This window comes from Pantherophis guttatus, chromosome 1 (assembly GCF_059756535.1).
Source record: "Pantherophis guttatus breed Tessera chromosome 1, ASM5975653v1, whole genome shotgun sequence".
Classification (NCBI taxonomy): domain Eukaryota; kingdom Metazoa; phylum Chordata; class Lepidosauria; order Squamata; family Colubridae; genus Pantherophis; species Pantherophis guttatus.
In genome coordinates this window covers 301,245,985-301,263,596 of record NC_142063.1, presented here as the reverse complement: position 1 = coordinate 301,263,596, position 17,612 = coordinate 301,245,985, and the positions used below count along the sequence as shown (strand labels likewise).

The window sequence follows — 17,612 nt, the reverse complement described above, 5'->3', positions numbered from 1 at the left end:
AAAGATCACACTCTAAACGTGGTATGGCTGTAGGCTCCAACTGCAAGTTTTATTTATTTCATTTTGTTAATTTTAAAAAATATATTATTACATTACTAATATTGTAATAAAAAACAATTTCCCTTTCTCCAGTCATAGTATTGATTTTTTTTTTTAAATGGAAGATAGAGAGAAGCAATAGAGAAAAATGGGGGGGATAACAGATTGGAAAAATTGAAGGGGGGAAGGGAGGATGGGAAACCCCTACAAGACATAGTGGAAAGTATTTATAGCTTCAATGGATTAGTTATGCCAGTAGAGAAAGTGATTTGATTGGTAAGGTCAAAGGGAGAAGGACAATTCTTAGATTAAATCCACTATTAAGGTGGACACATGGGCTCTGAAGATATGAGTGAAGCTGAGAAATTTAGGAGATGGAATTCGAAAATCAAATTCAGAAGGTTTTATTTAAAGAAAGGAATTCCTCATATTACAAATACAAATTTATTTATACCACAGATGTGAGAAGCACATACTAAATAAAATTCAAAATGATCAAATTGGAAATGAAACACACTAAATTTGATGTTTCAATAATAAATAAAATTAGGGGGACCAGTGATTATCCGGCTATATTCAGAATATGAGGGCGTATTAAGGAACAAATGGAAATGGTTAAAGCTCACTAGAATTTAAGAAATGAAAGGATCATATCTATAAAAATATGAAGGAAACGCAGTGAGGAAGTTGGATTGGACAAAGTTGGGTAATGAAGTTGGGCACAAAATATAGAGAGAAAGATAAAAGTAAAGATAAAACATGGTGAACAATCAGAAAAACATAACAGGATGTGAGCTGGGGGAGGGGAGAAAAGATTCAGAAGTTTTAGTATGCTGTATGTACCCAGATGACCCATTTATTGGACTCATATTTTGGAGTTAAAGATGATATCTTCTTCTGGGCATCTGGCTTTGTGCCTAATACAGGACCAGAACTCATAGCCTCTTAGTTTCTAGTTTAGTGCCTTAACCACTACCACCACATACTGGCTCTTTTTCTTTTTCCATTCCACAGATTATGATTTTGTTACCGATTTTGTCTTCTTTAATCATACAATGATATAAGATATAACAATCACTATTTAGAATTCCAAACATAATAATTCATTATACCTGTATTAGATTTAAGTGGCCTTCAGAGCAAACAGAAGGTTTCATTCATTCAACATTTAAATACTTACAAGAGAAGGTACTGTGAATATCTGCACCGAGAGGTCAGCAATTGAATACTCTCTGTCGTGGTCATCTTTCACATAATCATTCTGCAATCGCTCATAATTCTATTAAGAAGAAGGCAAAAAGGCAAAAAGTGCCAACTATCAGTTTTAAAAAAAGATAGCACTACTCACCAGAGTAGGTACAGTGAAGAGCTGAACAGAGAGAGCAGTCACCGACACTGGCCGCTCGTGATCATCCTCCATAAAATCTCTCTGCAACTGCCGATAATTCTAAACAACAAGGGGAAATTCACCTCTAATCTGCACTGATTGGATGTTTTGTCTAAGTTTCATATTTGTGATGGAAAACTATGTCCTAAAACTGGCAACTGTTTATATCTCAAATTACTAAACTATGGCTAAGAGGATACCTGTAACAATAGGAAATTAAATACAAATACCAAATGTATCCATTGTTATAGGAAACATTTCTGGATTCAATCAATATTTAAAGTAAATTGATGGAGTTGTGCAATATATAGAAATCTTTCTTACCATATATAACTAGAATACTTATGAGTTAATGGAAAATTGAAAATTATTAGTTCAATTCAATTCAAGGCCACTTAAATAACATGGTATTTATTAAGAGAAGTTGCATAATAATTCAACCAATTAATTGTGTATCAAAAATGCCTCATAAAAATTGAATCATTATTTATTCTACTAAGTTAGGGGCATTCTATATCTTAGGAGGCAAGTTATTCTAAAAGGAGAAATAGCTACTGAGAAGAACCACCATTTACTTCATCTGGGATGGTGATCCTTCAGAGACCACAAGGGTGATTTCAAACTAAATGGAAAACTATTCTATACACATTTGGGGGTCAAATTATGCAGAGCACTTTGAATCTGATCTAGAGTCATATTTGTAATCATTGCAGTAATCACAACAGATATGTAACACTAATTTATTTGTTACTTCTAGTTAGTGGACTGGTTGCTGCATTTGGAACTTGTGGAAGCTTACAAGTCATTGTTGCAAGGGTCTCCTGATTCTAAAAGGCCCACAGCTGGCTTTTCCCTGCAGGTGCTGTAAGTCTTAAGGGACTCCCAAACCAAGGATGGTTTTCTATAGGGGAAGTGCAACTTCACCCAGAGTCAGAGTTGGAACTGGAACCAAGCCAAATCAATATTATTATAAAGAATTTGTAACTGAAAATTACTCACTCTGGCAAATCGGAAAGCAAACAGTTTCTTGTATTTCAAATCCATAAGTAGGCTGCTCATGAATAACTGATGATACACACTTCTAGCTCCTGGGGGTGAAGAAGGGAACCATCAGGAAAAAATACATATTAAATGTGAACTTGCATGAGAACAGTCTATTAAAAAATAATAGTAAATCCTAAATAACACTAAACATTTTTACACTATGGAACTATTATGTAACAGATGGCCCTCTAAAATAGCAGCCCCCAATCTTTTGGGCACCAGGGGCCAGTTCTGTGGAGAGGTTTTTACGCAGCCTGGAGGAGGTGGGTTGTGTACTGGCTGCATCCCACGCAGCCTGGAGGAGGTGGGTTGTGTACTGGCTGCATCCCATAGATGGGGCTTCACTTGTTTGCGCAGCTCAGTTTCTGACATGCCACGGTCCAGTGCTGGTCCACAGAATGGGGGTTGGGGATCCCTGCTTTAAAACAACACATTAATGCATCCTGGCAATATGGAAAACAATGGAGACATCTTAAAATAAGAAATGTTGGCAAGAGGTTGTAGATAGTATGTGGATTATTGTGGAAAATGAATATTTGTCAAAATGAGTGAAAATGGCTGTATATATGAAAATATTTCTGCCCATTTTGTAATATGTTACTTGGCAATGGAACAGTGGTCAAATATTTGACAGGAAGGTATGAGAATTTCTACACTCAGCAGGGTGTTAGATAAGAAAACCTGAAAGGTTCCTCTAATCCTATGATTAATTCTGTGTGTCAGAAGAAGCATAAAAGAAGCAGTGGGAATGAGTTACCTAAGAACGTTGTGTAGCTAAAACAAGAAAAGGGTTATGAATGAATAAATTAATATTAAATGTACAATCACTATGAAGAAAGTTCATTGAAGTGGTCTGGTCATAATGAGAAAAATAATTATTGAAAATCTAAACAGTTATATGAAAGAAGAGTGACTGGGTTGAAAGGAAGAGTTGTGCTTGTATGACGTTAAAGGGTTTCACAGAAAGAGATTTAAAGAGCAAGAAGTAAAGTATATATATGAATTAATTTCAGAACATGGTGGAAGCAAGGATGTTTGGTAAGCACAGAAAGATATGGAGAGGTATAGCAAATAATGTAGGTATAATAAAGTTTTAGGTTTCTTTTTATCTCCCACCTTATTTTTGTTTACTGAATTACTTCTTACTTTTTTCTGTGCTTTATGTTGCTTATTTAGATGATGAGCATATATTTAACAGAGTAACAGATTGGAAGGCACTATGGAAGTCTTCTAGTCCACCCACTGCAAAAGCAGGAGCCGTGGTAGCTCAGTGTTAGAATGCAGTATTGCAAGCTAACTGTGCCGACTGCCAGAAGTTCAAGGTTGACTCAGCCTTCCATCCTTCCAAGGTCGGTAAAATGATTGTTGGGGGCAATATGCTGACTCTGTAAATCGCTTAGAAAGGGCTGTAAAGCACTGTGAAGTGGTATATAAGTCTAAGTGCTATTGCTATTGCTACCCCATACCATTCCAGACAAGTAGCTATCCAGTCTCTTCTTAAAAACCTCCAGTGATGGAGCACCCACAACTTTTGAAGGGAAGCTATTCCACTGGTTAATTGTTCTCACTGTTAAGAAATTTCTATCCATTGTTTTTTGTCTTGCCTTCTGGTGCTTTGGAAAATAGATTGACCCTCTCTTCTTTGTGGCATCCCTCAAATTCTGATATTTGAGAGGCTGTCTCAATATTTACAATACATATTTATAAATTAATAAATATTAATAAATATTTAAATAATAAATATTTATAAATTCCAAGGAAAAAGATATTGTTTTATCAGAATGAACTTCAAACTGTGCTCCCAAACCCTGACCAGAAACTAATCAACCCTGTAAAGTTAGTTCTACTAATTATAAGAGGATTGCAGTATAATCTATGCATGTTTATTCGGAACAGATATTGAAACTGTTAATAGAAACCTTGTTAAGAAAATGCTTAAAAATAGCCTGATACTTGACACATATTATGAACAAATAATTCACCTTTCCAAAGTTTAGAATCAGAAAGCATCAATTTATCAACAAGGGAAGAATTTTCTCCTTCCGGTCCTTCTTGTAAACCAACTTGGCACAATATTCTACGAAGACCATCTAATTAAAAAAGAGAGAAGAGTCAAAAGGGGGTATTGGTCTGCTTCCATAATCAAGTTTCATATACACTTAATTCTGTTATACTTATGACTTAATCACTAATAGTTAGAATCTTAGCACTGGAAGTATTTACATTGCCTATTTAAATTAAAACTATCAATATATAATAATAATTACACTTCAAATTTCTAAGAGTTTAAAAAAGCATAGCAGAGATTCCTATCTCAAAACAAGAAAATGGGCCTTGCAATAGAATTTTCAAAGTGAAATACTACTAAATTTGCTTTTAGATTACATAGCTGAAATGGAGAGATCAGCTGCCTTCCAACTACTGTTGAACTATATTTGCTGGTTTCCTTTACATCAAATAGCAAAAAAGGGACACAGTTTCTCCCCACATAATATAAACAAGAGAAGTCAAAGTCAAGTCAACAATTTCTGATTTGGCATGAATGAGGCACAATTGTGCGTTTAACATTTTCCTTCTGCAAGATGATTTTGAACACCAAATAGTCAAGAAAGAATACCCTCCACAATAAAATTTCAAAGCAAAATATTCTTGCAGCTTCTTTTAGAAAAATAATATTAAGAAATCCAATTATATACTTCTTCCAATTTAAAATATTTTGGTTTCTATAATTTTGAGTAAAAGAAATCTGTAATTAATCAGAACAGTTTGTTTATATTTACACTTATCTTGGAGTAGCCAGAAAATATTTTCTTGTTTTTCATTCATATACATTTTACCACAGATCTTTTTTTAAAATCATATTTTAACTCCAGTACCTGAATATCCAATAATGTTACTCAGCCAAGTGAGAAGCTTCAGAGCAAAGCTTTGATGGGCAACAATAGATGAACGCATAACTTGAACTTTCAATGGCCGAGTCTGGCGAGTAGTACTTCTCTTAAGATGAGTAAGAGAAGAAAGGTGCAAAAGTCAAATGTTTCATTTTCATACAAAAAGCCTTGTGTAAGATGTATTCACTTAAACATTAAAAAAACTTAAGGAAAATATTATTTGCAAGATGTAATTTTTAATACAAGATGTGAACAATTTTAATTCAGTAAGTTCTTTTGAATTATTTTACAAACTGATAAAAGAATAGCATCATATGTCAATTTAAATTCTTATATAATTTTTATTCCAATATACTTAATTGGAAAAGGACCAATGAAACATATTTCATTCCTGTTTGCCTGTGTATAGTCATTGTCTTTCCAATATTGAATAATTATTTTCTTCTTTGCAACTTTAAACATGCATTTTGTTATAAGTACAGATAGGCTACAATTGTGAGATAGTAATACTGAACCAATAATTTATTATTAATTAAGGAAAGTTAAACTATGTAACTTACTACTATCACAGATTTGGCTTGGTCACAGTACTGAAAATCTCCATAGCGAACTGATCTGCGCCCCTATTAAAAAATCACATGGCAATTAACAAGTCATTCAAAGATAATTCAAAGTTTATAATAGGGATTAGTTGACCTAAATTCAGAAGCTTTCTTGTAAACTATCATTAAAGATCTCTTAATAATTACACATCATTTCTCACATAGTCTTCTATGCAAGAGAAAAAAGGTAATCCAGAAAGGTAAAGCATTACTGTAGAGAGAAAAAGCTTCACTACCAACTATTTAATTCCATATCAATTTCCACTTCCATATAGCCTCTAAAAATGACATGACATAGACTCTTAACAGAAAAAAGACTGTATAATGCATTTTAATGGCACACTGAATAGTTTCAAAATGGCTAACTAATAAATCCTTTGGGTGCCATATAGTTTAAGACTGAAGTCAACTATATTGTCTGTTCTTGAATTATATTATGTCTGCCAAACATCAATAATGACTTGTGTTAATTATATGATTATAGATTTAGTCATACACAAAATTGAAGGACTGCATATTCAGTAAGTGAACCTATGGAATGTTATATTTACAGTGGGTATATACATGGATACCTAACATGGCTATGTACGTTAATGGTAAAATTAAAGCTGTACACAAGAATAACTTTGTATTTTTTTCCTACCAGTTTTATTCAATACGATGAAAAAGGATTTGCTTTTGAAATTTCTTTCAAAAGGAAAATATGTCAAACAAATTCTCATAATTTGATGAGATTGATACTCCCAGATTTATGGTCATGGGGGATTTTAACCTGCCGTCCGTGGGTGGGGCGTCTGAGGTGGCTCGGGAGTTCATGGCTTCCATGACAGCTATGGACCTGACCCAGTTAATTCATGGCCCTACGCACATGGGGGGAAACACACTGGACTTAGTTTTTGTCTCTGGACAGTGGTTGAATGATCTTGAGATAGGGGACATAGTCACCGAGCCCTTGTCATGGTCGGATCACTCTCTCCTTCACCTTGACCTTTGAACCGCGGTACCCCGCCGCAGGGAGGTGGAACGAGTAAGATGGTACCGCCCCAGGTGCCTGATGGAACCTGATAGGTTCCAGATGGAGCTTGGGCCAATCCCTGAGGATCTTGCTCACGCCTTGACTGGAGACCTAGTGGCCGCCTGGGATAGGGCGGCCGCTGGAGCTCTGGACCGAGTCATGCCTTTGCGGCCTCTGACCCGGCGCCGATCTCACCTGGCTCCTTGGTTCACCGAGGAGCTGAGGGAGATGAAGCGCCGAAAAAGACGCCTAGAGAGTAGTTGGAGGGCTAGTCTTTCTGAATCGGACCGGACACTGGTAAGATCTCATATTAAGAATTATCTAGTGGCGATAAAAGCAGCAAAATGTAATCATTTTGCTGCTCTTATTGCGTCATCAGATAATCGCCCGGCCGCCCTGTTTAGGGTGACCCGCTCCCTGCTCCACCAGGAAGCGCGGGAGGACCCCTTGGAGGGAAGAGCCGAGGATTTTGTTCAATATCTGCATGACAAAATCACTCAGATTCGGGAAGGTCTGGACTCCGATTGGGTAGGTCCAGCGAGGGTGACGGAGGCAGGTCCTGAGAATGTTATCTGGGATGAGTTTGATCCTGTGACCCCAAATGCCGTGGACAGGATTCTGGGCAGATTGAACGCGACCACATGTTTGTTGGACCCGTGTCCCTCCTGGTTAGCGCTGGCTTCCCGGGAGGTGACGCGAGGCTGGCTCCAGGGGATTATAAATGCTTCATTGGGTGAGGGTGCCTTCCCCGCCGCCTTGAAGGAGGCGGTGATGAGGCCTGTCCTCAAAAAGCCCTCCCTGGACCCGCCAGTATTGGCTAATTATCGTCCAGTCTCCAACCTTCTCTTTGTCGCGAAGGTTGTTGAGAGTATGGTTGCGCGACAGCTTCCCCAGTACCTGGATGAAACGTCGTATCTAGATCCGTTCCAGTCGGGTTTCAGGCCTGGGTACAGCACAGTCACAATCTGTGTTGACTGGGGGGCAGAGGTCGACCCCGAGGCCCCTCATATGTGGGGTGCCGCAGGGATCGGTCCTCTCGCCCCTTTTGTTCAACATTTATGTAAAGCCGCTGGGCGAGATCATCCGTGGTTTCGGGGTGAAATACCATCAGTACGCTGACGACACCCAGCTGTACATCTCCACCCCGGACCACCCCAACAATGCCCTTGAAGTGATGTCCCGGTGCCTGGAGGCCGTACGGATCTGGTTGGGGAGAAACAGGCTCAGACTCAACCCATCCAAGACTGAGTGGCTGTGGTTTCCGACGTCCCGATATAGTCAGCTGGTGCCATCGCTGCCTATTGGGTGAGAATCATTGGCCCCCACGGAAAGGGCTCGCAACTTGGGTGTCCTCATGGATTCACGGCTGTCCTTAGAAGAGCATTTGACAGCCGTGACCGGGAGGATTTTTCATCAGGTTCGCCTGATCCACCAGTTGCGTCCCTTTCTAGATTGGGACTCTCTACACACAGTCACTCACGCCCTCGTCACCTCTTGTCTGGACTATTGTAACGCTCTCTACATGGGGCTCCCCTTAAGGTGCACTCGGAGGTTCCAACTGGCGCAGAGTGCGGCCGCGCAGGTGGTTATGGGAGCCACGTGGAGCTCCCATGTAACACCTCTCCTGCGCGAGCTGCACTGGCTCCCGGTGGTCTTCCGACTGCGCTTCAAGGTTCTGGTTATCACCTTTAAAGCGCTCCATGGCTTAGGACCTGGTTATCTATGGGACCGCCTGCTACCACCAATAACCTCCCACAGGCCAGTACGCTCCCATAGAGAGGGGCTCCTCCGGGTGCCATCGGCCAAACAATGTCAGCTGGCGGCCCCTAGGGGGAGAGCCTTCTCTGTGGGGGCACCTACGATCTGGAACGAGCTCCCCCAGGAGATACGGAGGATCCCAGATCTGCGCACCTTCCGTCGCGCGCTTAAGACTTTCCTATTCCATCAAGCTGGCCTGGCCTAAATCTTCTCCCTTTTTAAATGTAAATTTTAATTTGTTTTAAATTATGGGGTATTTTAAATTCAGCCAAATTATTTAATTCGTTTTTAATTCATTTTAAATTTTTTGTATTTATGTGTTTTATCTTGTGACTGTTCACTGCCCTGAGTCCTTCGGGAGAAGGGCGGTATAGAAATTTAATAAAATAAATAAAATAAATAAATCTTTTAAACTTCTATTTATTACGAATTTTCATATCATAGACAAAAGAACAAAATAAAAATAAAGTTTAAGAAAATTAAAATAAAACATTAAAGATAATATATATATATAAATCACTTCCAACCTTCTTTTCACAATCAATTACAATCTTATTGTCCCTCTTTCCCTCACTCGATCTGTAAATGCTCATAAATCTCAAAGGAAAACATCATAAGGACCATTGAACTTTTTCATAATGGAAAATATGGCAGGTAGGTTTCAAAGTGATGAAAACGCGTGTATTTCTATATACAATATAAATCCATATATGTGTAGTCCTCAACATACAACCACGACTGGGGCCAGAACTTCCATTGCTAAGTGATCTGGTCATTTAAGTCAGTTGTGTCTGATTTTATAACTTTTTTGGGAACACTTGTTAAGCGACTCACAATTGTCTGTAAGTGAACTGTGTCATCATTAAGCAAATATGGCTTCCCTCATTGACATTGCGACCCCAGGTTATTGTAACTATTGTATAAATCCATGCCAGTTGCCAAGTGCCCAAATCAGATCACATGACTGTGAGGATGCTGCAATGATATAAGTCAAAGACTGCCAGAAGTCATTGTTTTCATCACCATCAAACACTTGCTAAACAAATGATTGTAATTTGAAAATTACATACATTCCATAGTTTAAACTGCAAATATAGAAGAGAATGAATAAAACTATGGATTTTTCCAGGAACCACAAATACATGCCAATATAGATAAAGATTGATAAATTAAAAGGATAGAATTGTTGGGTGATAGTATGATAGTAGAATGGGGGCTATAATAAATGTATAGATTACTTGTACTAGATCAAAGATATGCTATATATGCAAAAGTCACTTTAAATCATTTGATGTGCTTGATAAAGTATAAACTTAAGCAAATGTCTTGGTATGCTGAAATTAAAAAAAAAAACCTGCTTTCCCCAAATCACAGTTATGATGGCTTGGTATACCGCAAACATTTCTCAGGCTGGGAAGGCATCCAGTACAAATTTCTCCAGGTTGTACAGTATATACTGTACTGCACAAGAGACAGGGGAGACTCTGCATTATTTAATTTTTTTATTAATGGGACATTAATAAAAAATACTCAAGCACTGAACCATGCTCTAATATTGTTCTGGAAATTGTTACACTCCCATATTCTTCTAGTTTTCTTTAATCAATACCAAGGAATTTATAAGATAAAGATTAATAAGTTTCTAAGTAAAAAGTTAATAAGCTTAAATAAATTACTTACATCTCTATCCACAGTTGTTGCAAATCCAATGGCCTCCTTCTGTGTGCAATTGACTGCTTTTTGAAGTGTATAAATAACTTGCTCATATGTGTGGACTTCATCATTAAAAAGCATGCAGTAATAAGTATCATTTTTCTTGCTGTAAAGACAGTATCACAAACCATACATTCAGTCATTTCAGTCAGTTAAAGTATTTTTGGTATCATTTTTCCATTATTCATTGCAATTTGTACTGTATAGAAAGTATGCAGTAAGAACAAGTACAACTTGTTGATTAAAGACAACAATTAAAAGCTTTTTATTATTAATATAATATAGCAATACCAATAAAACACTTACCCATTACAAATTGTATTGGCTTTTTATCTGGACAAATCTCTTTGCTATTCACGTGTTTCTGCATTTCATTTACTGTTAGCTGTCTTCAGTGTTCAAACTGAAGCAGAATAAAATACTGACAAAAGTGAAAATGTAGGTTTGAGTACAGAGACTAAACTTTCCTACCAACAATAAAGAAGTGCTATTGTTTTCTTCCTAGGTTTTTTTTTTTAACTGTTTAGGCTACCCTCCAGCTAAGAAAGCTTGGGTGGTCTCCCATCAAATGACTAGCTAAGCCCAATTCTGACTTTTAAGCCTAGATAAAGCCAGCCTGATTCTGCTATATGTTGATAGTATAAAATATAATTCTAAACTTGACAAGACTCAAGAGTAAATTCTTGAAAAACAACAACAGAGCTGATAAATCCTGGATGCTGGCAGGTTAAGGGACCGCTGGTAATTAAGGAGCAATAATAGTAAAGACAATGCCCGGTCATGAAGACTGCTATCAAATCCGGACTCTAGCTGAAAAGACCTTCTTGGAATTTGATTTGGTTACCTGCTTGTTTGGACCCAGTCACTCAGTAAGTCTTTTATGGTGACATAAGAAGCTGAATGTATAATTCTGAGGTAAATTCATGCCATTCATGAAGTCACTACAATTCAAGTCACTTTTTACAAATAACTCCTGTATAATTACATTTTTCTTTTACTATTTAAAAGAACAATCATAATAATGTTTTAGTAAAACTAGGAATCAAATGCTGGAATTTGGTTTCCTACTTACGTCGTTTCTAAATCTGGTGGCAGTTCATTTTCCTTTTCCCATGTTAATATATCTACAGCATACTGAAACATGACTGCAAAAATACCATACACTTTCGTTATCATATCTTCTGGCAAGCGCACAATAGGATCCTAAAATAAAAACAGTGAAAATATTATTATACCATGAAATTTTCTTTGTTTTTTCTACCGTGATATTCTACAGGAATTATCTTTGGGGACTTATTAATATTGACTGTGAATATACTCAAATGAATTTGAATATTTCATTTCATGGTTTTCTGAATATTTATGTAACATTCACTATGCTTTCTTTATTCCTTTTCTATCTTTCAGAATCAAATAAGATATAAAAGAATTCAGATATGTTAATAACAAGATTTAGATAAACCGATAAAAAATAGGGAAGAGAAAGATAGGAAACACAACTATTACCTTAGGCAAAATAAAACAGCTCTGGTACTATTTTTATGATTCATATTAATCAATGTGTATTTCTAGATGTTTCAGGATAAACTAACTGGAATTTTTAATCTTAGGACAATTTTTTTCATAGGTATGAAAACATAGTGGTGACATGCTAAATAAGAATCTTGCAAACATTTCCCCTGGTCTTTCTCTAGCTTCCATTAATTCATGGGTGTCAAACTCGATTGCGTCATGTGACGTATAGTGACTTTTTTGCCTTTGCAGAGCCAGGGTGGGAGTGGCCTGAGCATGACACATCTGGCCCGCGGGCCACCAATTTGACAGGCCTGCATTAATTGAATACTCTTACCAAGACAGAATTATTATGGATCATTTCCACAAAAGGGGAATCTGTTGAAATTAAAAATACAAAAAACAAGACTTTCTCCTGAGGATTCAAAGTAAACTTAGACATCTCTGAAGGAGCAGCAACAGAATTGTGGAAATCAGTGATCAGACAGATCTCCAGAAAATAATAATAATAATAATAATAATAATAATAATAATAATAATAATAATAATAATAATAATAATAATAATAATAATAATAATAATTTTATTTCTATACCGCCCTTCTCCCGAAGGACTCAGGGCGGTGTACAGCCTGTTTAAAAACACAAACAAAACAACAATATAAAATTTAAAATAATTAAATAAAGTGGCTCAGATTTAAAACCCCAATAAATTTAAATATCCCAATTTAAAAACTATTGTGTTGTTAGTCCGGCCTGGCGGAATAATAGGGTCTTCAGTGCGCAGCGAAACGCCCGGAGGTCGGAGATCTTACGAATTTCCGGGGGCAGTTCGTTCCACAGGGCTGGGGCTCCCACAGAGAAGGCCCTTCCCCCTGGGCGCCGCCAGTCGACATAACTTGGTTGACGGCACCCTGAGGAGACCCTCCCTGTGGGAACGGACTGGTCGGTGGGAGGCTATTGGTGGCAGAAGACGGTCTCGGAGGTACCTGGGTCCTATGCCATGGAGTGCTTTAAAGGTGGCAACTAACACCTTGAATCGCACCCGGAAGACCACTGGGAGCCAGTGCAGCTCGCGCAGGAGGGGTGTCACATGGGCACAACGAGTTGCGCCCATAACCACCCGCGCGGCCGCATTCTGGACCAGTTGGAGCCTCAGAGTGCTCTTCAAAGGGAGCCCCATGTAGAGAGCATTACAATAGTCCAACCGGGAAGTAACAAGGGCATGAGTGACCGTGCGTAGGGCGTCCCGATCCAGAAAGGGCTGCAACTGGTGAATCAGGCGAACCTGATAAAAGGCCCCCCTGGCCACGGCCATCATATGCTCTTCTAAAGACAGCCGTGCATCCAGAAGGACACCCAGATTGCGAGCCCTCTCTGTGGGGGGCAGAGATTCACCCCCAATAGTTAGCGATGGCACCTGCTGACTATATCGGGGCGCCGGAAGCCATAGCCACTCGGTCTTGGAGGGGTTGAGTCTGAGCAAGTTCTTCCCCATCCAGACCCGCACGGCCTCCAGGCAGCGAGACATCACATCAAGGGCATCGTTGGGGTGGTCTGGGGTGGAGATGTACAGCTGAGTATCATCAGCGTACAGATGGCACTTCACCCCAAAACCACGGATGATCTCACCCAGCGGCTTCACATAAATATTGAACAGGAGGGGCGAGAGGACTGACCCTTGCGGCACCCCCCATGTGAGACGCCTCGAGGTCGACCTCTGTCCCCCTGCCAACACAAACTGCGAGCGGTCGGAGAGGAAGGAGGAGAACCACCGCAAAACGGTGCCCCCTATTCCTAACCCCCTCAACCGCTGCAGCATGATACCATGGTCGATGGTATCAAAAGCCGCTGAGAGATCTAATAGGACTAGGACAGAGGAGCAACCCCTGTCCCGAGCCTTCCAGAGATCATCCACCAACGCGACCAATGCCGTTTCTGTGCTGTACCCCCGCCTGAAGCCCAACTGGTACGGGTCTAGATAGATAGCTTCATCCAGGTGTCGGGAAAGTTGTCGTGCCACCACGCTCTCAACAACCTTCGCCACAAAACGAAGGTTGGAGACTGGACGATAGTTAGCTAATTCAGCCGGGTCCAGGGAAGGCTTCTTGAGGAGGGGCCTCACCACCGCCTCTTTCAAGGCGGCAGGAAAGGCACCCTCACTCAGAGAAGCACCTATAATCCCCTGGAGCCAGCCTCGTGTAACCTCCCGGGAGGCCAGTACCAACCAGGAGGGGCACGGGTCCAATAAACACGTGGCGGCACTAATCTTACCCAGAACTCTGTCCACATCCTCGGGAGTCACAGGATCAAACTCCTCCCAGATAACATTCTCAAGACCTGCCCCGGTCTCCTCCCGTGGACTCATCCAATCGGAGTTCAAGCCATCCCGAATCCGAGCGACTTTATCATGCAGGAATTGCACAAAATCCTCAGCACGACCCTGCAAGGGATCTTCCCGTACTCCCCCCCGAAGAAGGGAGTGGGTCACCCTAAACAGGGCAGCTGGGCGGTTCTCTGCAGATGCGATAAGAGCGGAAAAATGGTTAGATTTTGACGCTTTTATCGCCACTAGGTAGGTCTTGATATAAGACCTCACCTGTGTCCGGTCAGAATTGGATTGACTAGTCCTCCAAATGCTCTCTAGGCGTCTTTTCCGACGCTTCATCTCTCTCAGCTCCTCAGAGAACCAAGGAGCTAATTGAGATCGGCATCGGGTCAGAGGCCGCAAAGGCACGACGTGGTCCAAAGCTCCAGCGGCCGCCCTTTCCCAGGCGGCCACCAGTTCTTCAGTCGAGTCGTGTGTTAGAGTCTCAGGAAACGGCCCAAGCTCCGTCAGGAACCTTTCGGGATCCATCAGGCGCCTGGGACGGAACCATCTGGTTGGTTCCGTCTCCCTGCGGCGGGGGAAAGCGGTAGGAAAGTCTAAGTGAAGGAGCGAATGATCTGTCCATGACAAGGGTTTGATGTCTAGGTCCCCTCTACCAAGATCATTCAACCACTGACCAGAGATAAAAATCAGGTCCAGAGTGTGTCCCCCTATGTGAGTGGGGCCTTGAACTAACTGGGTCAGGTCCAAGGCCGTCATGGAAGCCATGAACTCCCGAGCCACCTCTGACGCCCCACCTGTGGATGGGAGGTTGAAATCCCCCATGACAATAAGTCTGGGGGTATCGACCGCCACCCCGGCAATGACGTCGAGTAGCTCGGGCAGGGTTGCTGCCACGTGGCAGGGAGCCAGGTACGTAGTCAGCAGACCCATCTGCACCCCACGGCCCCACTTCACACAAAGGGACTCACATCCGGCTATCTGAGGAACAGTGGTCTCCCTCGGATAAAGACTCTCCCTAATGATCACCGCCACTCCCCCACCCCTCCCCTGGGCCCTTGGCTGATGAAATGCACGGAAACCTGGCGGGCACATCTCTACGAGGGGGACCCCCCCCTCTTGGCCCAACCAGGTCTCCGTAATACCTGCCAGGTCTGCACCCCCCTCCGAAATAAGATCACAGATGAGGGAGGCCTTATTAACCACTGACCTGGCATTACATAACATCAGCCGCAGACCCTGGGCATGAGGCTCTATACAACCCAGGACACGAGTCACACATTGGGGGCCGGAGTGCGCAATCGCTCGGAGACAGCGTGTGCGCACCCCCGACACTTGATATGACCCCCTGCGCCCGTCATACCTGCCCCTCCCACTCATGATTTCAATTACACAGCCCTTTCTATCGTCCCCCTGCCCCCCGGTTAAATTTCCTTTCGCGACCCCTCTGCTGCAGCTAATTAACCCATCATCCCGTGCAGTCGCTATCTGGACCCCCCCCAGGTCCACTTTTACAACCCCCTCCCTCCCTCCCGGGTCCCCTTAAAATTTTCCTTAAAAATTTAGCTAAAAAACCCCTCAGCCCCCTCTTTGCTGCATGCCATCTCTCGGGGTCCCAAAGCCCGTCATCAAGATAGGCCCTCGATAACGTGGAGGGCCAGGCCTGCGAGAGGGGGGAGTCTCGCAGCGCAAGAATGTCGGTTTTTTGGAGCATCAACCGAACCAAAGATGGGAAAAGAAAAGCCAGTCCAGGAATCTGTCATAGTCCAAGGGATAACTGAGCATAAAGGTCATAAAATATCCATTTATAGGGCTGGACTCCACTGTCCTCTCACGACAGGGAGAAGGTCCAAAGTTCTTTTTCTCCAACAGAGGCTAATGGCCAACCATCCTCTCACGACGGCCGGTCCCGTTAGAAAGTTAATGGGAGCAAAGTTCTATCCTCTCCGTTGGGATGTGGAAAATCCCTCAGCTCTCTCAAATGGTGCACAGTCTCTCCTAGCAGTGAGGGCGTGAGTGGAGAATAATAAGTGGTCCAAAGTGTCCAAAGTGTAGATGTTAATAACGATGGTAATAATAAAGATGTTAATAAAGATGATAATAGACCCATGGGCACAAGATCTTCTTTGAGGTGAGAGTAGGAGTAGCAAGACAGGAAAGTCCAATCCGGGGGTGGTTGGCCATAGAGGCCAACACCCACCCATACCTGGGGGGAAAGGGGGGGGGAGGAGAGGCCACCCGAGGCGACCAACCAACCAAACCATGGTCAGCCTCCTGCCTCTCCAGCCCCAATCTCCACAACCCCCAGACACAGCTTTGTTCTAAAACACCCCATCACAGTAAAAAATCAACTGTGAGCCAGATGGTAATTCTAGGGGTGAGGCTGTCAGCTTCTCCCCCATCAACCTGCTGCCTGGATGTTCCTCTGGCCGGCCAGTCCATGTCAGCCACTGCCACCGCCGCCGCCGTCGTCAGCCCGTAATCAGGCACCCCAAGCTTCCAAGGCATACCGGAGCCCCGAAAACGCCGGAAAAGAGCGCCCCAGGGATCTAGAGGGCTATAGGGAGCGGGGGGGGCCACCTCAAGCCGCCGCCAAATAAACGCCGCCCGCCGCCGGATGCCTTGGCCTCCATTTCCCCCGACACCGGAAACAACTGTTGCAGCCAGGCCCATCGCCCCATCTCCCGTGGAGCCGTCCAGCCCTGCCCTGATGTTCCGGAGGGCGAAAAAGCCCTCAACAGGCAGGGCGGATGCTCCCCTCACTGGGACTGGAGCCGAAGATGGACAAGAGGGCTCCTGAAGACCCTGACAACCGGCAACTCTCCCATCTCCGAAACGGAGCTTATTTGGTCGCCGCCATCTTGGAGCATGCGCAGAAAGCTATATCCTGGAGACATTGTGAGGTTGCCCTTGTGAGTGGACTGCAGGAACGGGGTTTTTGTGATTGACTCTTGAGTCGAGCACTGGGAGTTGCGGAATTTCAATCAAGCTCACAGCTGTAATGCAGCCTATATGAGCATAAAGTTCATCAAGCCTCTTTTGTTAATCACTTTTAGAAATTTGCTTAACTGCTTTTCATCTATTAGTAGTAACCCTTGGATTGACAGGTTTTAAAACACTGGGTGAGTTTACTTCAATCCTTAATGAAAGAAGTTTTAAATACAAGTTTAAAGATTTAAACATGTTTTTTAGAATAAACAACAAAAGTGTGATTCTGGAAAATTAAAAATGGATTAAAAATCGACATGGATATCAGATTTTTAAATTAATTATAAGAATCCTTCCTATGGAAAAATGCTTTTGTTTTGAATTCTTAAATAAAA

At 41.8% G+C, this 17,612-nt stretch overlaps 1 protein-coding gene across 3 annotated transcripts in view; it reads right to left on the bottom strand.

Moving 5' to 3' along the window:
• UBR2 (ubiquitin protein ligase E3 component n-recognin 2) overlaps positions 1–17,612 on the bottom strand; it is a 65,447-nt gene that overhangs the window by 37,560 nt on the left and 10,275 nt on the right. Inside the window, exons 5-11 of one of the 3 annotated variants that reach the window (XM_034427700.3) lie at positions 11,522–11,652; positions 10,417–10,555; positions 5,922–5,984; positions 5,347–5,467; positions 4,453–4,560; positions 2,426–2,514; positions 1,388–1,486 (exon numbers count right to left, since the gene is read on the bottom strand). In XM_034427700.3, coding sequence (XP_034283591.1) covers positions 1,388–1,486; positions 2,426–2,514; positions 4,453–4,560; positions 5,347–5,467; positions 5,922–5,984; positions 10,417–10,555; positions 11,522–11,652 — 750 coding nt within the window. Of the gene's footprint in view, positions 1–1,219; positions 1,319–1,387; positions 1,487–2,425; positions 2,515–4,452; positions 4,561–5,346; positions 5,468–5,921; positions 5,985–10,416; positions 10,556–10,755; positions 10,871–11,521; positions 11,653–17,612 lie in introns of those variants that run through there. The other 2 variants (XM_034427699.3, XM_087883224.1) reach the window with 2 other exon arrangements.